We start from the raw sequence: 23,475 nt of genomic DNA, 5'->3' as shown, positions 1-23,475 counted from the left end.
AAGAAGCAGTACCCCTTTTAAATACATAATGGGAAAATTTAATGCAAGGATCTAAAGGTCAGGAGACCAGACCCTGGTAACTCACAACACTAGCAAAGATTTGTTTCTCCCTCTTTAAGGGGAGGGTTACTGTTTCTTTAATAAGGCACTAATTAGACATGTTACATAAAGGAAAGATAAATTTTAAAAACTTGTATAAATTCATCAGTTTTGTACCTTTCATGACAAACTAGATTTATTCCTTTGCATGACTTTTTTTTGTTTTGTTTTTTTGTTTTCTTGTTTTGAAGGCCAACAAAATTTAGGTGACATGACTTGTACAGTTTATGAAGATTTCAAGAAGCTGTGGAAAAGCAGGCAGTGATACTGTGAAGGTACTGGACTACTACCAGGCAAAAACAAACAAACAAAAAACCAAAACAAAAAAAACCCAAACAAAACAAAAAGCCCACAAGCAAAAACAAAGTAATGATCAAACTTCAAGTTAATCTATTCATTATCTCCTTTAAAATATATATAAATATTGTTCAAATGGTCAAAACTTCAAAACTGTTCTCATGGTTTGTTTGTTTTCAAGTAATAGGAAAAGTTGCTTAACAACAATAGTTTATAGTTATTGCCTTTATATCTTTCATTTATGTTACTCTACTAGTTAGCATCCTGCAGAAAAAGAAGTTACACCTCCTTGTAAAATCTTCACTCTTTGTGGTTCCCCCATCTGACCCTTCCTCACATTTGTAGATATCCTCTCCCAGCAAATGGAGAGGTGTAGCTCAGCTAATAACATCTGCACACAAGGTAGCGAGAACAATTATTCCCTTATGTGTGTTCTCTCTCTCTCTCATATTTCACACTATCACATACAAATTCACCACAAGGGTAAAACGTCTATCTGATATCCACACAATAGAAAAAATGTAAACAATAGCATAGTAAGACAAAATGCTTATGAAACAAAGATAAATTAAAAACACATCCAATGATTTTGAGGAGGTGCTTGGAGGGGGGGAGGTGGAACCTTGACATTGAGGGACAAGGGATGGTGCTTGTTTCGAATGAAGAAATATTCAGAAGAGGTAAAGGGTTTTGCTTCTAAAGCATTAAGCATGGTTTCGTTAGCCTTTATTTAATACATCACAGGAGCAGATTCATTTCCATCTATTGTTTTTTATGCCTCTTTCTCTAAAGTAATAAAAAAAACAGTTAAAAGCCAGAGGCGGCGTACAAGGATTGCAGACATTTATGCAAGACAATTGCACTGTTTTATTCCAAATAAAAGTTTTGCAGTTTGACATCGTATGAAAATGACATGAACAAACTGCAGACTGTTCAGCTTGTTTCCATGTCCCATTTAAAAACCTATCCAAAAAGCCAGACTTCCGTTACGTTCCCGTTTACTCACAGTCACCTCAGTAACCACCGCTTTCTCTCAAACCAGGGCCCTTCAGTTTAATATTTAAAGAAAAGCAAAAAAAAAAAAAAAAAATTCATTGTTTTCCTTCAGACCGAAGCTTATTCCCTCCCCCCACCCCGCCCCTCAAAAAAAAAATAGAAGTTGTCCCCCCCACCTCAAAAGTAATTTTTTTTTGCTTCTGTTGTTTTTAATTCACAGAAGTGTTGAGAGCTTTTTTTGTTTAACTCCAATAATCCTAACTGGCAACATACATGCAAACAAACAAACTCCTCTTGTTCTATAGGGAATGTATAAAGCAGTGACTATCATTAAACAACCCAGTAGCAGACTGTCCTGTATGGGTAACACTCGGGTGACTATGGAAATTGAAGATTTGCATAAGATGCCGTCTCTCTTGCAATGGTACTTCCAGGGTTGCCACTTCAACTTTAGGATTTTCCACCCCCTTCCAGCTAGTTTGTTCTTCACTTTGAAATGTATCCCTTAACAGTTTTGTGGTAGACATGATAGAGGCTTTGACCAACACAAGCACTGACATATTTATATTAAAAAATAGTGCAAAATTTCAACATTTATATAAATAACTCTAAACCCCTGCTTTTGATTTTTTCTGTTTTTTTTCTGCTTTTTTGTTTTGTTTTTTTTTGTTTTGTTTTTTTTTTACAATGTAATACATACTTTTTGAGTTGGCACTCAAAAAATTGCCATTTTTTTCCTCCTAGTTCAGAAAACAACAAAACATTTTTTTTTAACTAGGCCTCTTCTAATACAAAAATACTCCTGCTCCTCACACATACAGTTTCTCTTATTTTTTAATATATATTTATATATATATTGCAGATCTTTAAACAAAATGTTTTTGTGCAAATATTTTTTTTTAAAGTTAAGTGAAATAAAAAAAAGCATCCACACACACAGCTCAACTAGAAACAACACCAACCAACAACAACAACAAAAAATGAAGGACTACGGTTGATTCTTTTTTTTTTTTTTTCCTTTTTAAACTTCTAGATGCAGCTCAATAAAGAAACGGTTTTGCAAGCTTTCTTGGCTTGTGCATTCAGACCAGACATAACAAGTAAATATTATACACAGAGTGGTAGGGGAGGGCTTCTTATTTTTTGCTCGTCTTCCCCAACTCTCTCTTTTTTCTTTTAATGAGAAGTGCAGAGTGTTCTTACTTTCGTGTTGGATTTTATTTTATTTTAAAAGGGGTGCCCTTTTTGCTTCTCTTTATCTTTGTTCCATGCGGTTGTGCTCTCGAGGCCATTGATTTGTGAATGGTGGAGTCTATTGCCCTCCAGTATCGAGGGCATGCCATTGTTGTTCTGCTGGTGCTGGAAAAACGTAGATCCCGGATAGTGACCTATCACCTCACTGTAGGTCGGCGGCGGTCCTTCCATTCTACCATTGCTTCCATAGCAGGTCGCGCTGATGCCAGAGTTACTGCTGGGTGGGCAAGGCCCTCCAAACACTGAATTATCTATCAAGTCACTGTCGAAGATGGTTCTATTGGGAGGGGCCCGGACCGATTCTCTGTTTAGTTCCATTTGCTGCTCTGGATCTCGGAGTTGTAGTGTGCAGGGTCCCTGGTAAGGGGGCGGCTCCTCTCCATCTGATAGGGAGATGGTGGGTGGGAGATCAATCTCGTGTTGCATGTAGGGGTACGTTGGCTGGAATCTATTAAAACGGTCCCTCTGCAAAAAGGATGGAACTGATAGTCTGTCTGTGGGTCTTGGAGTGTAAATTTGCTGCTGAAGACAAAGGAGAGAGAGTGAGTTTTGGAACATTTCAGCCTGTATCATAGCCTGCATGCAAACAGATGAGGTTATTATGCAATACCAGCCTTGTCCTTACCTCTGTTACTCCATTTCCTGACACTGTGCTTTCTGAAGGCCACAGACTTCCTTCCTACATTGGAAAGAATAGGAGGAAAATTGAGAATCATTCCTGTCCGGCCAGAGTCTAAACTGCCAAATATTTTCTAAGGAATTCTACCAAGTTACATTCTGGACCAGAACATCAGCTGGTGTAAATCAATGTAGCTCCAGTCAGTGGAGCCACATAATTTAGAACAGTGAAGTATATAGTCTTAGGTCTTAAAAACAGTCACTATTCTTACCTGCATTATTAAGAGCGTTAGATTAACAACACTGAAAGAATTCTCAAAATCTAATTTTCAACATTTATGCTTTCTATTTTTTTATTTCACTTACAGCTTGAATTGGACGGTGAAAACACTACCAGTGTTACTCTCTCTTTCATTAGAGTTGTTTTTTTTGGTCAGTTTCACTTTTTGGTGCTCAGGCACGAGAAACCTTGTCTGCGTTCAAGCATTGGCCCCAGTCCTGCAATTAGATCCCACTGTCACCAACCGTAGGCATTCAAAAATCAGGAGCCAAGCCCCAAAACACCCAGTTTAGGGAGTCTCTCCTTGAAATGCTAAAGGTTAAGTATTAGGACAACCACATACTTTGGAGTTAAAGAAAAATGGATCTATAATTTTAGTTTCATACCACATATCTATGCAGCTGAAATGTCTGATAGTTGTGAACAAAGCCATTTTTTATAGGGAGTTTTGAGACTTTAATATTGCAACTGTCGACACGGGCACTGATTGTTTAGTCTATTTAATTGCATATGGCTTCCTTTGCCTACAGGAAGTGATGTTCTGTAAAGCTATTCTATGGTAAAATTCCCTCAACATCCAAAGTCACAAAGAGCACTTGCACCCATCACAGACTGAAATCCTGTCTGGAAACAAAACAAAACACAATTCCCCCATCCCCCCACAAAAGGGACTCAAAACAATTAATACCAAAGAACTTTTGAATCACTGGGAACATCTAATGTAAATCAATGGAATCAATGAAATCGAGGGAGCTATGCCAATTTACATCAGTTAAGACTCTGGCTCTTTGTAACCAAATGCATATCTCTCTAAAGGAGGCATGGGATTATGTTGTATGGCTAGGCAAGGAATGCAACAGAAGAGATACTACGAATATGAAGATGGCTGATGATGCACTCAGAAGTGAATACAGAGCCAACATATGGCTTTAAGACATTCACTGTGGCTGTACGCACGGATTAAAACTTTGCTGGCTTGGAGGTATATTTGATTACTGTTTGTTACTTCAATTAAAAGGAATCTGAACCAAAGGGCAGCAGAGGGAATCACTTTGAAACATTTAAGTGTTTACTTTGCAATGTCCTCATGGCAAACTTCCTGAGCAGCTAGTGCCTCACTGCCTTCTGCTAGATGTTTTATATTTAACTTAGCAGTGGGCAGTGCCATTACAATATCCCATCTGCTTTTCCATTTCCCCTGCAGTGATGTCAACCTGTTTCCACATGGGCAGCTGCTATGCAGCAGGAAGGACAGTGCTTTCCCCAAGGCAGAGGGAATAATGCCATGCCACTATATATGATTTTGGGTTTTGCACTGTATAAGGCAGCTCTCAAAAGGGGAGGTGAAATATTGTTAAGTGAATTAAGTTACTTTCAAAGCTCCCCTCCCCCTGGAATCCTCACCTCCCAACCCGCCTGCAGTATCCAGCAGTGAGCTCTTTGGGGCAGGGACTATCTTTTTGTTTGATGTTCTGTAGTAGTCACCATACAATGGGGTCCATGACCAGGGCTCCCAGGTGCTACCAAGATACAAAAAATAATAAATCACAAGTGGATGGTGCCCAAGAGGAACTAGAACAGCATTAAAATGGAACAACCAGAAACTTAAGCAGTGAATGAGCGGGAGGCTGTGAAGTTCAGATCTAGATCCAAAGTCTGAAGTGGTTTGATCTGGGATTTTCTATTTAGGCTTTTTTGGGGCCTGATCCTGCAAACAACTGAGTTACCCCAATTAAATTAAGGGTGTGCTACAGTGTTGCAGGACTGGGGCCTTTTACAGTACCCATCATTATGGTGCCTGAGAACAGCTTATGTCTTATCTCTAAATATAGAAAGGAAAATAAAAAACAGGCCAGAAAAGCAGCAGCCAGAGGTGTGCAAAGTTTGTAGGCTGAAATATTTAATCATGATTTTCTTTTCTTTTTTTTTTTAAAAAAAAGACCTCCATCTCCTGGCCATGGGAGCACTATAATGCCAATCCTAAACATTCCAAAATCACGAGGAAGGCCATCCCTCCACCCTCCCACCAAAATCAAAACCGAAACCACACCAACCATGAGATAACCAGATTTTCAAAGTATTACATTGGGAGTTATTATTATTTGGCTTTCTAACTTTTGAGCACTCAGGGTCATGAGTTTTCAAGCTTACCTCTGCATGTATGATGGCTAGAAACCTACTTTTTATTTCTTAAAAAGCTGAGATGGCAGTGTTTGTACATGACTCCATGGTCTAGGGCTTAAAGAAAAAAACTGCAAGACTCTCCATACAATTGTGTGAGATTATAACAATCTGAAATTTATTTATTTAAGAATTCTAACCATCTATTTACATGGCTGCCCATCACTGTAGTAGTATATGAGTACCTTCCATGTAAAATCAAATGGTAATAGCAACAGTGAAGCTTTTTGGGAGTTAACACTGTGCTTGGAGAAGGGTTTCTGATTTTGATTTCCTTTTCCAGGGAGTCAGTAGGGCTTTAGTAGTAGAAGGGGGTGTCAGTATCATTCTCAGGGTGGAAAAGACTGTGTCGAAAGGAAGGTTTTTCAGTGTTTCCTAGAGACAGTCAGACTCTGGAGAAATGAAGGTATCTGTGACAGGCAGAGAAGGCAACAGAGAAATATGGTGCCAACAGTGGTCACATTAAAAACATTTGGGGGGAATTGTAAGGCTCTCTTCTTTTAATTGCAAATGTTCAGAAGCAAAACCATGTGTGCTCTAATGCAGATCTAAAATAAAAGAAAAAATGTAACCCAAGCAATAGGCCACATGAGTACTTCAGTAGATGGAAAGTGCATGGCTCCAGTGGGCTTCTCTGGGCATGAAAAAGTTTGCCTTTAAAAAAAGAACTTCTCAGTGTGCTCTGTGGATTGGCAAACCACTATCTAGTTCAATATAGAGAATGCGCAGGGATGACAGGCAGCAATTGATGTTGGAACATTGTTTTCTAGAGGGAAAAAAAAATCATACTGGGCTGAATTTTAAATAGGCCACTTTTAAAATCTTTATTATGATTGATCCTTGTGTAATGAGTTTCCTGTTTAGCACACTAGGGGGCTTTTCTGTCCTTCCAGGAGTGCTCGCAGCATGCCAGTAACGAAAGTAATGTGTGGCTGTGAGTTAATTACACTGGATGGGGTGGGGATGAAGCTCTCCTCGGGGGGCTGGAGGTGGGGAGGAAGGAAACTAAGACATGATTCATAACTAAAAATAAAAGATAATGTGGCTTTTGATCTATGGAGCTAATCTGTGTTACAAAAGTATTCCTTCGGTGGTAAATTCAAACAGGCTCTGAAAGTATTGTACACAATGCAAGCGGCATTGAACTGGCATAATGTAAACCTGCCAGGAGATTATCTTGGTTTTGCACTGCTTCCCTCCTTCCCCAAGCCCATGAGGTTCCACTTCCAAAGAGCTCTCAAAGACCATAGAGAACTGCACCAACTTTCTGTCCTGTGGGAGGTTTTAGCAGCTTGCTTTAAGCATAACACAAGAATGAATCAGAACCTTGCACATATCAGCACATAAGCCTCTAAATGCAGGCTGGTCCATCAAGAGCAGGCACCTTAGATCAGAGACCAAATCTGAGGGCTCGCCACACCTATGGAGGTCTAGTTTATAATAAAGTGCATTGCAGGTGAGCTTTTTTTGCATAGATCTCTTAATTCCTGACATGTGAACATCAACCAACCCCTCACTGGGAGCAGAAAGATGCTTTCCTCATGCCAAGGTTATTTCCCAAGTGTCCATGATGGGGTGTCTTGCACACCTGAAGCATTTGGGGTGAGCCATTGTCAGAGAGCCATGATACCAGACCAGATGGAACGATGGTCTGATTTATTAATGAAATCTTTATGTAGCTTGCTGTGGGCTAGGAATCTTGCAAGAACAGATTCTCTCCTGAACTTTCAGCTCCTGTCGACTCTTGGCTGGATTGGAAGCATGACAAAAACAGCCTCTCTTCTGATATTTTGTTACTGGCAGAAACCAGGTGCATGAGAATTTAGGAAGAACGGCACCAAAGGTTTTTGACACTACCCACTGGGATCTGGATTCAGGTTAGAATTTCAGCTCTGATCCCCTCGCTTATTCACTCCAAACAGGGCAGATGCTTTTGTAAAATGCCTCATCTGCAAGTCACCGTAGTTAAAGAGAGTTCACATACACCCCCCCCCCCCACCCCTTGCAGTTCACTCCTCTTGCCTGGTTTAAACAACTTGTTCATTCCCTCACTCCTTAGAGACATATTCCACATCAGACTAAATGAAGGGTCCTTTAACTGAATTGAATGATTTCACAGTTGAGGCTGTCTCTCACTTTGGCAAGAAGCCCTTGTCCAAAGGCCTCCGCTACCTTGGATTATTTCATGCGAAAGTGAGAGGGCATCTGTGGGATGAGGATGGTTTGTGTTCTTTGGGACATTAAACGAATACTGGAAAGTGTAGGCAGGTTCCATGTTACTACATGCTTTGGGCACTTCAATAGGTGTCACAAGGAGGACTTACCAGAACTCACTCTTTTGAATGTCAAGTTTCCTGTTTTCAAAGGAATAGCTTCATTTGATTCTAGATTGTAGGAAACATTGGATACATGGGAATGGTGCACCATACATGACAAACTAAACATCTGTTGGTGCTTTAGATTTATAGTGGAAACCTGTGAATTGGGAAAAAGTAACTTTCATTTTGCATGGATTTGGGGACATTCATTTTTATTTTCTGCCTATGGAAACTCCTGAACAGTTTCAAACGGATGAAGTATTCTTCCTCACTTCCTGTCCCAAACCGCTGAGCAGGGCTGCTATGTACTGCCTTCTACATCAGTGGTAGTTTGAAAGATTCTTATTGTTAAAGAGCTTTGGTATCCTTCGGCATGCAATGCAATATATGAATGCAAGTTATTGCTGTACTAAATGGTAGATCAAACAAAGAGTAGTGGAAAATCACATGTGCAGCCGCCAAGAAAAATAAAGATTCTATTTCTTTTCTATGTAGGTTTTTATAATGTTCTCATCACCATAGTGTTTGAACATCTTCCAGTTGTGCATTAAGCAATGTGACTAATATCTGTCATGATATTGGAATGGATTTTGACTGAATTTGTGTCAACACTACAATTAAAATAATCTTATTTCCTCTTTGTTCGGAAGAAGCAGTAAGCTTAAATTGCACCATGAACTTTTCAGGCATTATTATTTCAGGAAGAATTCACTTTGTTAGACTGACCATGTTTTCTGTGTTCTGCACTACAATAATGGGACAAGAAAACCTCGACAACATTGCTCTTCTAGCGGTAATAATGCAGCTTTTGGACCACTTCTACAGAACACCCTAGTAAATTCTGTATGATATTTGCACCCTCATCTCTAATCAAGAGTATAGTTTAGGGACTCCCTGGCCAATGCAATACCCATAGGACTGCTGTATTTTGGGGTTATGTGAGTCAATAATGTGAATCCCATCCAGGTGTTTATAACTGGTGTTTTCAGATTCAGGGGGATACAGGAATAGCCCCCTCATGCCATGCTGTGGTACCCCCTTTGAGTTAACTTCAGGCCAGTTAGTTGGCATTGGCATATGCATTCACAGCTGCAGGTCTGGAGGTTGCAGAGCATAAAAAGGCTGCTGTCCTTGCCCTCATGCAAAGTGTCCCACTGTAGACATGTGGTGGTTTTGTTCTCAAGGCACAGAACGCTAACTTGAAGTTTCTACTCAAAATCCTGCATGACCCCAACCACCTGAAAGATTCAGCTGCTTGGAAGGTGCCTGTTCGTAGGGTTCTAAATGGCACAAGCACTTTACTATATGGGCAAAGGCAATCAAACTGGACTCCTTTCACCTTTAACATTTCACAAGCTTCTGATCATCTGGACAGCAATGCACACAGAGATGGGGGAGTTACTTACTGAAGATAGGTTCTCATCTCTCCGTCTTCCTTGACTGTGCCGGTTGATGAAGGATCGTGCAGAGAGTTTGTAGTGGTTCAGCAGACATGTGATAACGACCACCATCACCATCATCACCACCACGATTATGATTATCTGTACAAACTCCAACTCCGCTGCAAGAAACACAGACATGCATTTTGAGCCACCTTAGAAAGCAGCATGAAATACAGCACAAGAAATCCTAGACTGAGTTCCACCACACAGCTAGAGGAGTTGCACAGCTGAATTGCTTCCATGGATGTTTCAAGCTCTCAGACACAAAAGTTCTCTGCAAGCTTCCACTCAAGCAACACAGAAAAGGGAAATGACTAGCACCAAGGAATAACAGCCCTCATACATAATAGATGAGGGTCTGTCTTTAAACGTGATCTGCAAAGACAAAATTATTCTAAATCATACCTAGATGTTGGCTTTATCGGCTTGAGTTGCGAGGCTAGAGTCCAGAGACCAAGTTTCTCAAAATCTCCCAGGGGTTTGGGTTCAGGCCCATCTCTACCAGAAATGTTTGCTAGATGCCTCCACTAACCAGGCTGTCCAAGTTTTACTTCTGTGCTGAATGCCTCGTCACCCTATTTAATGAAGGCACGCCTCAAATACTTCCGGTCTTAATTAAACAATTTTAAAAAATGTTTGGTTTTGCAGTACACTTAACATTTACATGGCCTTATTCAGATGAGGATCTGTATTAAATTTAGGCCTTAACAGCCTTGTGAGTTGGGTGAGTATTATCCCTGTTTTACACGTTTATAAATAGAGACCTGCTCAAGGGGTCACAGCAAGCCTGCAACACTTTGGAATCGATTCCCAGTCCCATCCACACTACAAGTCTCTCTCTCTAGGTCCAGTTAATCTGCCAAAAAACACACACAGTGGATCAGACTTTGTGCTTTTCATGAGAGGACAGACATTGAATCTACACTGACTGCACCCCTCCCCACCACATCAATATACCAGATCTCCAGATGTCATTCAGTTCAGTGCTCAGCACAGCTAGCTGACAGTGGGGGCTTGAATGGTGTGAACTGGCACAAAGAGCCTCAACAGGTTACCAGTTAACTTCAGTGTGTCTACAAGAGACGGACACTAGACAGCAACTGGTGTGGAATGACTCCTAAAGTCAAAGGAAATTGTTCCTCACTTGGACTGTAGCATGCATTGGCTGGAACTAGAAGATATCGGAGATAGCATGTAACAGTTTGACCGATATGTCCATGCAATCCTAGTTCCGAGAAGATGTATTCAGCATCCAGGGAGAGCCTGGAAGCCACCCTGAGCAACTCAGCTCCCTGACAGCTGGCCAAGAAGTTACTCTAACTGTCAGCCGAACACAGATGCTCACCTGTTCTCTGGTGCTTTTCTATCTGGGCTACATTAGCAGAAGGAATCTCAGGAAAGTTGTTTTCCCCCCAGCAATATTTGTAAAGACTGGGGCCATTTCAAGGGAAAGAAGGGAGGAAAAGCAAAGCCAACAGTGCAGACAACTTAGATAGAACCTGTTCCTCCACAAGAAAAGCCAAAGAAACCACTTTTTCAAAAGCTGTGCCCTCCGCTATCACAGATACTGTAATTTGCATTAAAATGTAAGAGCGCCTAAACAGAACAGCATCACAGTAACATCTGTATCTGATGGGATGGCTTCTGCTGACTCAGGCAGATATTTTTAATGGAGCATTTTCCTTCTGGCAGCAGTGAAGTAAAAGCAAATAAAATGTCAAGCAAAACAGTCCAGGTGGCAATTCTGGCCAGTTACCTTGGAATTAACTCTGCTTAGCAGCAGCAGGGGTATCTGCCACCAAACCAGTCTTAATATTACATTTCCCATAGCACCTTTCATCCCAAAGCACCCCAAAACACTACTGACTGTGCTTACAACCTTCAAAGACTTTGGTATGTCTTGTGGTCATTGGGAATACTTGGGTGCTTAAATTTAAGCGTGAGAGCAGGTCTTTTCAGGATTGGAGCCCAGCTACCTACAGCACCACTGAAAGTACAACTGCCTCTGGGGTGGAAGGAGGCAACTGAGTGGAAAAATCAGTTCACAGTACCCTGCACAAACAGTGATGAATGGGAGTTTTAGCTAAGGCCCAGGGACAAACCCCACTCTCTTAAAAAGGGAGCCATGGGATCTTCAACAGTAAAGCAGACCAGGTGCCCACATGTCATCGTGAGGGGCACAGCATGCCAACTACCAAGAACCACTCTCTTTTAAGGTTTAATCTGAAAACCACACAGGCAGCATACTCTGTGGGAGAAGGAAGGGCTATTTGACCCCGCTGGGATTGAGATGTGTGGTTCTAGAGAGAGAAGGATGTTTAAAGCGAGTTAATCATCTCTTCCAGGCACAACCCCCACATGATTAATTCTAATAGATTTCCCGCCTCAAAAAAACTATTAAGAATTCTTATAAATCTTCTTATTTTTTGTAATGCAACTGCATAGGGAAAACTTCAGGTAAGGCTTCCCTGGAGAAAAATGTGTGCATTATATTGCTAGATTCCCCCCACCCCCAACACTCCCTTCTCAAACTTTTACAAAGCTATAACTTCCAAGCATGAGCTTCTTGGATATGGAAAAGGGCTGGAAAGGAGATGGCGGGAGAAATTTACCCAGCGACAGCAAAGAGTTCTCTCTCCCCTCCAGAGCCTTTCAAAGTCTCAAGAATCTAGATGTAATGCTCTCCACTGAATGGATAACATACAGTGCACATATTGTCCCCCAACACCCACGTTCACAGCTGCAGCCTGTCGCTGGGGCTTCTTTTGGGGCCCGTAATAAACAGAGGTCTTTAAATCCACTCCAGAGAAAAGGCAGCTCTGCACTTTCTACCTCAATGAGATACATGTCAAAAAGCCACACAATGCCATGAAGGGAAACAGTCACACAGGCCCTCCGCCTCATTTAAATATCTGCCATTAACATTCAAGGGCCCTTTGTAGAAAGTCTCCCTGCATGACCAAAAGGATGAGAGGCTTTAAACCAATACCCGGAGTCCTTTTGTTTCCTTCCAACCATGAGAGGTTAAAGGTAACAGGAACCCTGACAGGGAGACAATCCCCTTGTCCTTGTGTTAACTGCTATCGCCCTGGGCATGCTTGGTTGCTTCCTAGACAGCTCTAAGCACTTGGCAGACAGGCAGGCTGCCTTGAGGGTGGAGTTAGGGCAGACTGCATTTGGCAGTCCTATCACGCACTGCACAGGCCTCAGCCTCGCCTGACAAGGAGGAGGTTCATATAGGAGCAAGGGTTTTTTTTGTTTTGTTTTACTAACCAGATTTATGGCTGCCTGTCTGCAGGATAGAGGGGGTTGCCATCTATGTCTTCCGGGCAGCAGGAGACCTGCATTTTTGGGCTAGTCTGTGTTTCTTTAGAGAGACGAGAGTACCAGAATTGCAGAAGGCCAGACTGAACTGGGAGGAGAGATTCTGTTTCCTAATGGGGCTATTGTGGTCCTCTGCCCACTGGGAAACACCAAATGCCCTTTAAAAAAAGAAGGTTCCCTGGAGATGTTTATTCAGATCCAAAGGCCTGTTGTAAATGGCTGCTGTTTGGAGAGACAGACCTAACTGGGGAGGTGTCCCAGTTCACTTTCCTTTGGGTGGCCAGACTACAAGAGATGGCAGCATATTGCAACAACCCCTTTCAAACTCAGGTGCCTTTCTAAACTCCCATATTCCATCAGTTCTAATTAGAAACTCTCAACATCCAGCTACCGTGTAATATACTTTCCAGCAAATATCCTCATCACCCCCCCTACTTTCCCTATAAGATGACACCAATCATGTGAAATCTGGAGAAGGAACCTCATTCAATTATTCAGGACGAAAAATGGAGATCACATAAGATGACTGGGTACTGTAGCAATATGGTATTCAGAATGCACCTGTACCATGCTAGGGATTATACATGCACTTGGATTCACAAGAGTTTGCCATACACTCATTTCAAAAAATCTGCCAAAGTACAGATAGCAACTAAAACTGCAGTAGACACAAAGACTGTCTGCTACTCAGGCTGCAGTTCTGGTCTGCCTCTCCAATCTGAACTCTTTATGCTCTCTCTGAGCTATCCCAGCAAAAGTCCTGTGTGTTTTCTGTAACTAAGGCTTGGCACAAAGTCTAGACAGTGCACTTCTGAAGAACATTCCATTTCTAATGACCCTGCCCTTGTCAAAATGCCCAAGTTACTCAGTGACTCCATTTCAGCAGATGTATGACAGCTCTTTAAAGCAGAAGGGCACAGACAACAGCACACCTTTATAATGATGAGCCCTCTTTTTTCTCCTACATATTTGTAACAGAGAATATCAGCTCGATAAACCACCGTCCCACATTATGGAATGCTTTGCTTGCCGCATAATTTACACAAAGCTGGATTTTAAAGAGGCAAGTCAACTTTGCCAGTGATGAAGTGTGACACATGTTTTGGTGACTAGAAAGAAAGAGAAAGGAATGATATCAGTGACCAAATGGCTCATAAAACCTAAGAAAGGGATATGGTTCTACTCCAAAAGATTCTGAAGACTGTCTAAAGAAAAACAAGACTAGCTGGTTATAAAGAAAAAGTTCTCACACGATGGGTGCGAGACTCATCAATTAGCCAAGTCTTGCTAAACTGCTTAAGGAATTTTGTTGGTATAAGTAAAGCTAAAGCCATCTGGGAGTGTTTTTCATATCCCTCCCACCTGTAAAACTCTTAGTTACCATGAGTCCAACCTCAAGTTTTATAGTCCTCTAAAAGCTGCATAAAATAGCGTTTGCATACACAAAAGTATCGTGACTGGAGAGTCTGGAATTGAACAAAGGATGTTTTCCCCGTGGGGAAGGTTGGTGTAAGGGTCAGGAACATAGGTTGTTACTCTATCCCTGGTCCAGTTCCAAACGTTGCCTCGTCTGCCACTAATTTAATTGGCTGATTACAACGTAGGTGCCAAAAGCTATTATTCGAACATGGTATGATTATTAGATAAGAGGAAATATTTCTTTCTGGGAAGGTTTTTTCTTTTTCTTTTAAAGGCAGCTGTTCGGAATATTAGAAGTGAATACTCAAATGAGGTAGATTAGTGGGCAGAGTGCAGGTGACATGATGAAATGGATTGGTTCTACAGTGTATCGCATAGCACTCACTACTTTTGATTATGAATTAGGCTGTTTAAATTTATAATTTAGTTTAACAATATGTGCTGTGTGGGAAAGCTAACATTAGAAAAAAAATTAGAACTTTAAATTTCTTAATTGGGAGGGAAATTACTTTTGTAATCTCAACATCCTACAAGCAGATTTTTTGCAGTATCATAGGTCTCATTTCAGCTATTGTTTCTTCATATCCCATCGGTGCTCACTCTGTGGGTGTCCCGGGGCTGGAGCACCCACAGGAAAACACAAAGAAACAAAAAAAGCCCAAAACAAACAGTGGGTGCTCAGCCTCCCCCTCCTCCCCAGCACCTCCCGCCTGCTGTGGATCAGCTGTCCTGCGCCTATGTCTATGCCCATGTCCTTGATCATTTCTCTTCGCCTGCATGGGGGAGCAAATGGCTCCTAAGCACCTAAAAATCACTAAGAGTGACTCTAGATTTTTACTGGACTAGCAATCAGAATCTGAATTTAGAGACTTTTGTGCATCTCAGCCAGGTGCTATCTATGAGGGATCTGCTAAGTTTTATAAATAAAGATTTCTCACCGTTGCATTGCCATCAATGTGCCTCTCATGCGGGCAATGCATCAGCAACTTTCAGCGCAGGTCTAGATGACAGGGTGATAGAGACACCACCAGCCACAAGTGTCTGGACATTATTGCGCCCATCACAGCTGCTACCTATGGGGATTGCATCAGTGAGATGCCTGCAAGTCTCATTCTGCCCCCAAACTCTAGCCTGCAGTGAGCAGCACAGCATCTGAGCCTGTGGCTAAGTCAGATATTTTGAGATGTGCTGTATCACAATAGGAAGAACATTCATGCGCCCTTTTGAAAAACAAAACAAAACAAAAATATCCCACACAATTTGCTCTTTTCAAGCGTCAAAAGGGCCAGATCTACTTGAAGCATCGAAGTTTATACCAACCCCTTTTTCTGTTTTAACTTGTATTCATGTGCTTCATTTTCAAAACTAGTGAAAACTCCCTGGAAAGCAGGATCTATATAGTAAAATTTCATTCAAATAGCTAGAGTCAAACTAATTAATAAACCCTAAAATATCTAATAACCATGCAATTCAGCCACTGTGCAAATAAAAAGGGATGGGGTGGGGGGGAAGGTGACAGGACTGCAAAGAATATCATTTATAATTCTGCTGGTGTCCTAAAAAAAAAAAAAAAAAAAAAAAACCAAGAAAAAAACCCCACTCGTTTTGTATTTGGCTTCCTAATCATTGTCATTTTTCAATTAGAAGAGACCTCATTCCATTTCTGTCTGTAATTTCCCCCCAGGGAGGTGTTATGAATGCACCAGGCTTTATGAGATGGACAAATTTGGCTTCCAAATAGAAAGTAAGGTCACTTTAATTTAATTTAGCATAATTTTCACTCCTGAATACATTTCAAACTAACAGGTTCAGACACCACATTTAAGTGACAACCTGTTTCTCTATATTTTCTGTCTAGACAGACATTGCCGGTTTTGGGATCAGTGTGTGATCACTCTGCAACTATATAGATATATATTTACAGATTAACAAATTTCTGGAAATGGATTTTAGGGTCAAATGAAATCACTTATCAAGTAGTGCATTCAAGTTTCTATCACTAGTCTGCCCTCTTAAACCAGTTCTCTCCTTGAACAACAGTTTCATAATGGATCATAGTGTTACATTAAATCAAACACAGGAGCCCAAAGTGCCTCCCAAAGCTTGTGGACTACAAAAAAACACAGCCTATACAGTGTACCCCAGATGACAGAAGTGCACAGAGTTATAGCTTCACACACAGCTATTTTGACTTTTTGTCTAAATTTGTGAACAAATTTGGTGTAATACTTTGACAGTGTGCCAAGAGCGAATGGGACCCTTAGCATTGCCAAGTGTGGGTGCCACTATTGTAAAGAAATTGCCTACTTGCTAAGAGGAACAACTACTCCCTTCCTGGTTAAAAACAACCACGTGCAAATTTGGTCATGCCTGCAATTCTGTCTGCCCACGAAGGTGTTAGGAAGTGAAAGTGTCTGAAATGTATGAAAATCTAATCTGGTTAGTAACTGTTCCCTATGTGACAAGGCAGAAGATAGATAACTCATTGTCATTCTGACCAGCAGCTCCCCATTTGAGTGACTTTCAACTGGCAAGCCATTTCATTTATCTAGGCTCCAGGAGCACCAGAGCCAAGATTTAGTCCTCATTTGAATGAAGACCTGGTTCTTTAGAATTTAAAATCAAATTGAACCAGACATTGAAAGGAACAAACTTTCTGAAAGCTGCTAGGAGCATTTCAAATACTATGTCCATTGAGCATTTCATCCACAAAAGGTTTACATTTTGTTTAAAAAGAAGACAGTGATTTGGGTTAATATTCATACCGTTACCAATGATCATTACTCTTTCCAAGTATCAGGTGGCGCAAGTATTCAGCTTTTAAGCAGAACCAGCTTTGCCACATGATATTTGCGATGCATTTGAAATGTGACGATTTAAAATGCATTTCCTTATTTTACAATTATTGTTCCCATATACAGAATAGATACCAATAACTGTTCTTTTCTGCTATACCATTTATTTCTGATCGCCAATACTCCACCGCTGTAGGGAAACAAGGTAAGTATGGAAAATATACCTCTATTTTGCTGAACTAATTAAAAAAAACCCTAAATCTATAAGGTACAAAGGTACAGGGTGGTTTTCAGAAGAGTATTTTCCAGTAAGACCTTTGCTTTCAGTTGGATACAATCTGCAAGTCAGAACAATTCTATTACTATCCATAAGCTTTAGTCATTATGTGTATTACATACCATACAATAAAAGGGAGTGAGGGTGGGAGGGCTAAATTATTTAGAAGATAGTAATCCAACTACACTTTCTTGTTTTACAAATTGGTAAAGAATACACAGATCATACATGCTATGGTAAACTGGGCTGAAACTAAAAACGTTTTTAGTGAGACTTAAAGTTAAGCATATTAATTCAGAGTCAAAGGAAGTCTTGGTGAAATGGATTCCTCTAATGCTTTGTTTCTTTTACTTTGACTACCATTTCATCCAAATTCTCTTGATATTGTCATTTGAATTCCTTGTTTAAATCAGTTTCTGGGGCAGTTCAGATGATACAAAGAACTGATCTAGACCACAATCTAGATTCTGAACCATATCCCAAATGTGTGTTCTTGCTGAGTTTTAAAAACTTTTCTTCATAAATTTCATGCACTCTTAGGTATTTGCCAGGATTGGAGGTGGCTCAATCACAGTATCAGAAGAAAGGTGGTCCAAGCACCAGATCCAATCCAGAAATACAAGGCACCTTGTAAGAAAACCTCACTTTTTAAAGGTTCACAGCTCATTTTCCAACCCAGAAGGTTTGGGATGTGCACCTGAACTTTTGGATGTTACCTAGACTGGCATCAAAACCAGTGGAGGATCACTCATCACCTCTGGTTTTAATGAAACACTCTTTGAAGAGAGCATCTGAAACGATATTTTATGATTGCTCCGGAAGCAGCGAGATAATGAGGCAGCTGGCATCAGAGGCAGGCAAGCCCTTATGAACAGGATACATTGATTTAGGGCCAAGCTTTCAACCAGGCTCAGGTCAGCCTCCGATTGTGCAAGACCACTTTTATGTAAACAACTATGTGTGTCATTCTATACATACAAAATTCACATGTATGCAAAAGCTCTGGGTGAAATCCTGACCCCACTGAAGTCAATGAGAATTTTGTTATTGACTTAAATAAGGCCATACTTTCACCCTCATAAACATTTAAAATAGCTCCTTCCAAGGACAGCAGAGAGATTTAAAACTTTAATACATAGGCCTTATTTTCCTTCTAAGGCGGGTTAGTATTCTTATCCCCACTTTACAGACAGGGAAAGCAGAGGTGCAGAGAGGTTCAAGGGCTTGGACAAGACCATGCAGTGAGTCAGAAAGAAGATTCTTCTGTCCTTTGCTCTGACTTATCACTGTCATTTTCAAGACAAATATTTACACATTAGAGCAGCAGTAAAGATTATATAGAGATGTTACTCTTCAGAGAAGTTAATTCCTTGTGTTAATAAATTAAAGAAAAAAAGGGAGTAACGGTTTGATGAGTTTTGTTACTGAAAGAAAGAAAACGTCCATCCTATTTCCTGCTAAAACCACGTGGCTAATTCTCTCTCTTGGATCCGGTCACGGATGACGGAACAGGTTTCCATTTATAATAATCGTTTCAGGCAGTATTTGCCCACATACTCCACAGGTCTGCACTTCTTTTTCTCTGAACCCTAACAAATGCCAAAATAATAGCAGCTGCCTCACATCCTCTGTGCCCATGCACTGCGAGTTTGGCTGGACACTAGAGACCTCTGTGAAAGGAAGCATCAAAGCAGTGGCGTTCTGAATTATTTTAGCAAGTCACTGTCCATACATGATAAGTGCTGAACCAGGACTAAGAGAAGATTAGGGTGTGTATCTGTGTGTAATCCATTCCCTACCTACCTGTGCACCAGATTTAATGTAGGAGGGTCCAAGATGCTGCTTTGGGGAATAAATCTCCATTAGGCTCAACCCATATCATCCCATTGGGAAGGTTTTCCGTAGAGTTTGGGAGGGGTCGGAGTGGAAGGAGTGTCAAATATGTTTCAGCCTACTCCCAATCCCCCTCTCAGGAATCAGGGTGGACCCCTTTACAGCTGCACCCCCTTCCCCAGCACCTCCATGGTCTCCTGGTAGCACGGCTCCAGTGGTGCTGTCCTAACTGTTGAACCTCCTGGCCTGTGGAAGGTCCAAGGAGGGGGCTATGCAGAAGAGGGTCATTCTATTTTCCGCAGGTAAGTTCTATCAGGCTAGTATAGTATGAATCCCTCCCCACATTCTCCCCAGGCTCTCCACTCCTTACTTTCCTCTAGCACAGATCTCAGAAAAGGGGGCACCATCGGGGGGGGGGGCGCAGGGGGGGGAAGAAAGAGAGCCCTAGAGGGAACTGTACCCCTTGTCCAGGTGGAAATGGGGTGATCCACATACAGTGAGTCCCTCTAGGTACAGAGAGGGGGGCACAACCCGACCACTAAAAGGCTGGCTTGTTTCTATACAAAGTCAACTCTTTTCAACGTCTTTCTTTCACTGCGCCCTCAGTCAAGTTCCCGCCCTCTCTGACCCTCAGACACGTCCAGGCGACCAACATAAAAAGTGGTTGTTGAGTAATATGCAAAGGGGGTCGAAAGTCCTGGGTGATGAGGCGAATACAGGAAGAAGGTATAACAAGAAAAGCCCTGTCTATACCAGGGAAAGTTCTAAAAAATCCCCAGTGTTATTAACACCAGGTTATAGAGAGGTGGCCAAAGCTGCGTTTATAATGGAAACTCAGTCGCAGCTTTCATTCACTAGCATCTACTGCTAATCTATATCGCAAGGCTAATTAAATTAGTAGAAAAAAAGAAACAGGAAGTGAGTAAGAATTTCTGAAACTGTAAAGAAGAAAATAGACTGAAAGGAACACAGATTTTATTATATTACAAGTTTTAGAGTCCAGTGGAAACAACGTTTTTCTCTGAATCACAGCCACCCTCTTGCACTGCCAATGTCATTATCAGCACTGCTCAGGAGAAGTATTGAGTAGGTTTTCTTTCACTTAGCTTGGTTTTGCTTAAGGGGGAATTTGGTTTTATCTTGATTTGGTCATGTTCTACATAAGTGATAAGGGACTCTCCTGTTGAGTACTAAGGGGAAGAAAGAGTGTACAGACATGGAACTCGACTTAGAGTTACAGGAGGGATAAATTGGTAGGTGTTCCTGGACCGGTTTCTTTTCCAGTAAGATTGATAAAATGGCTGTTTGCAAATCAACACATGAAAGCTTTCACCTCTCAAAGAGGCCAGTTTCCTCTGAAAATAGGGTATTATTTTTTAATTAAGAAGTTCAAGAAATGGGACAAAATGTTCAGAGAAATGGGCCCCAAGAAATTAGTGGAATGGCTAAAGAACTATTTCCGGCATTGTACATTTATTTGCCTTGGATTCTGAATTTGTCTAAGGTATTTCAAATAACTGTTGTAGCTAGCTACACTGGGATACTGAAGCTACACTGGGATACTGAACAGGATATCTTTTGTGCAAAAAGATTCCTGTTGCCTGACTACCAGTGCTCAGTAAATGCTATAGGAAGATTAACAGATTTAAAATGTGCCTCTTGAAAATGAACTAAGGGGCAATTTGAGTAACATCCTCCTGAGCATCAGAATAGTTTTCAGAAGACAGGGGACTGAGGACTTTTTTTCACAGTGGGTAGTTTGAGGATGTTCATATTTAAAGATGTTGATAGAATTTAATTCCAGTCAGTTTCAACATCCTTTTCCCTTAGCCACAGCACTGCTGGAGATAATGCAGGCGGACGGCTGTGACTGCAGACGGTCATTGTAAACAAACTGCCTCGCGGCCTGTCCCGCCAGCGGATTACCCTGGCGGGCCTCGTGTGGTCTGTGGGCCACAAGTTGCCCACCACTGGTCTAAGAGGTATAAGAAGGGTTATGTGAATTCATGAAACAGACATGGTTGACAGTGGGAGGGGAGAGAGGAGCTAACAATCTTTTAGGGACTTAATTGACTCTAAACTAGGTTAGCAGCTAGAGTGTAACCTGTCATGGGAGACACCGCTGTCAGCCACACTGGAATGACTCCCTGTGATTGAGGTGAGAAGCCTTTGGAGCCCTCTTAAAAATCTCACCCAGTGGCTCAAAAAAACAGAATCCTGCTCAAAGATGCAAGCATACCGCAGAAATACTGAATGGAGAAGTTTTACTTCTGTGCACTGAAGACCTTTATGCAACGTTTTTCCCTTGCATAGTGCATTGCATACAAGGGTCTTGTTGCACTTTGAATACCAATCCAACTTTGTAGACACTTTTTGGCAGAACTGGGAAAATGAGGCACAGAGAAGTTAAGGGACTTGCCCATGGTCACATAATGAGACAGTAGCAGATCTGGGAATAGAATCTAGGTGTCCTGTGTTACTCCTTCATAAACCATTTGCAACTATTTGTGAAGTCTCACTTTATGAATGTGACTTTGCTCAGTGAAGTAAGAGAATAGGGTAGGACTTCTAGCAGAATTTAGGCAAGTTGGTGTGAAATGCCATCTCACATCAGGAGGAGAATTCACTTAAAACAATAATACTCTGATTGTGTAATATCTTTTCAATTCAACAAAAATACACTGTCCTCTCCTACATCTAAAATAGGTTTGAGGAAACACAATGAGGTTGAGGAGTGTGTTCTGAAGCTTATACAATCTGAAGTGAATTGCTGACTACAATAAAGCTGCAATCTACCATTATTTTCTAAAAGTGGCGGCACTGTGATACATTTGGCCACACACTTCAACTTCCTCTACAATCTCTGGAAACTAAACGTCAACTTATATGGGTTTAAAGGTCCCACTCTCCCAAATGGAGTTTTAAAAATATTTTCTTGGTCTCGGAACAGGGAGTGTGTGTGCACGCACGCACACACACACACACTTTCCAAGCAAGACAGAAGTAGCTGGAAGAATTAATAAAAAGAGGTTCAGTAATCCATGGTGGGTACTTTTGATCATGTGTTGTTTTCCGATTTTCCATTAACACCTCCAACAGCCAAACGGCTGCCCGAACAATGTGACTCACAAAGAAAATGTAACGGTTATGTGCACAATCCTAATTTCTATTTTCATCCTGGTTTTCTAATCCTTTCATGCTTCCCCCCGCCCGGGGCATCTTTTGCTTGAACAGATTCCTTGTAGTCCCTGATGGCAGTGCCAGTTTGTAGAACCAGCTGTAAAGGAAATACAAAGACAATGCAAGGTTTTGACTTTACGACAGGTTCGGGTGTTAACGATATAAGAAAAGTAGTGGGAAGGAGAGAGAGAAGATGCCTACATTAGATGGTGTTCACCATATAGCGTTGTGCACCCCCATTTTGGATTTTGCGCCAATAGGTCTCCATGCACTCCTCCCCCATTTCTAGCTTCCATAATTCTGTACCTGATAGGCTTGATGGGGAAAGGGAAGGAGACACAGTAGGATGCTGGACATACAGAACACTGGGCCGCCATCAATAACAGGAGAGTCAACTCAAGCCTGTGTGGTGACTTGCAGGACTTTTGAACAAGATGCCCCACAGAACCTGCGAGAGAAAATGAAAAGCAGCTCTTGGAAAGAGGGAAGAGCACGAGCCCTGTGTATCCCGGTTTCAGTAGGAAATGCTTTTCACTATTCAAGCCTTTGGATTGCTTTAATAATATTGTAGCTTTCTGTAACGTAGCCTACTTTTGGGCCAGCTGCCTGGAGGACCCACCCATCTCCTGCACTTGAAGGGAGACACTGCTGCATGTGCAGTTTCCCAAAGAACAAGCCAATTAAAGGTTTGGCATTGAAGCCTCAGGCCCACAATCTATCGCTGCAGGGCAGCCAGAGATGCTGCCTTTCACCAGAACTTACGGACCTGATCTTCAGCAGGGCTCAGCACCCAAACTCCAGTGGGAGCCAGAAGGAGATATGGGTGCTCAGAAGCCATGAAAATCAAGTGCTGGTTATTGAAAAGGAGAACGGGAAGGGGAGAAAGAAGATACCCCATCATGTCTGTCTGTCAGCTGTTGACGCGCATGGCCAGATACAGTCAGACAACTTCCTTCCTCTGTCATTGAGTTTCAAAGCATGCCTGTTATTTGTACTGAAGTAGTGCCCAGAGGCCTCAGTTTGGACCACAGCACCGTTTTGCTAGGTGTTGTACAAAGATAAACAGGAGTTCAGTTCTTGCCACGAAGAGCTGACAGCCTCCCAGCACTTGGCATGCCCTGAAAAATCAGGATCTGCCCAAATAGAGACTTAATCACTTCAG

General features: G+C 41.6%; 1 protein-coding gene across 4 annotated transcripts in view; it reads right to left on the bottom strand.

Moving 5' to 3' along the window:
* Positions 1 to 2,383: 2,383 nt before the first annotated feature.
* Positions 2,384 to 23,475, bottom strand: part of PMEPA1 (prostate transmembrane protein, androgen induced 1) — a 64,507-nt gene continuing 43,415 nt past the window's right edge. For 2 of the 4 annotated variants that reach the window (XM_084646379.1, XM_084646381.1), the window contains exons 2-4: positions 9,450 to 9,604; positions 3,272 to 3,325; positions 2,384 to 3,168 (exon numbers count right to left, since the gene is read on the bottom strand). In XM_084646379.1, the coding sequence (XP_084502505.1) occupies positions 2,620 to 3,168; positions 3,272 to 3,325; positions 9,450 to 9,604 (758 nt within the window). In that variant the 3' untranslated portion in view covers positions 2,384 to 2,619. Of the gene's footprint in view, positions 3,169 to 3,271; positions 3,326 to 9,449; positions 9,605 to 22,619; positions 22,713 to 23,475 lie in introns of those variants that run through there. The other 2 variants (XM_084646382.1, XM_084646380.1) reach the window with 2 other exon arrangements.

Source organism: Lepidochelys olivacea, assembly GCF_965140295.1.
Source record: "Lepidochelys olivacea isolate rLepOli2 genome assembly, chromosome: 13".
NCBI classification, from domain to species: Eukaryota; Metazoa; Chordata; order Testudines; family Cheloniidae; genus Lepidochelys; species Lepidochelys olivacea.
Note: the sequence above shows the minus strand (reverse complement) of the source record. Positions and strands in the feature narration are given on the sequence as shown.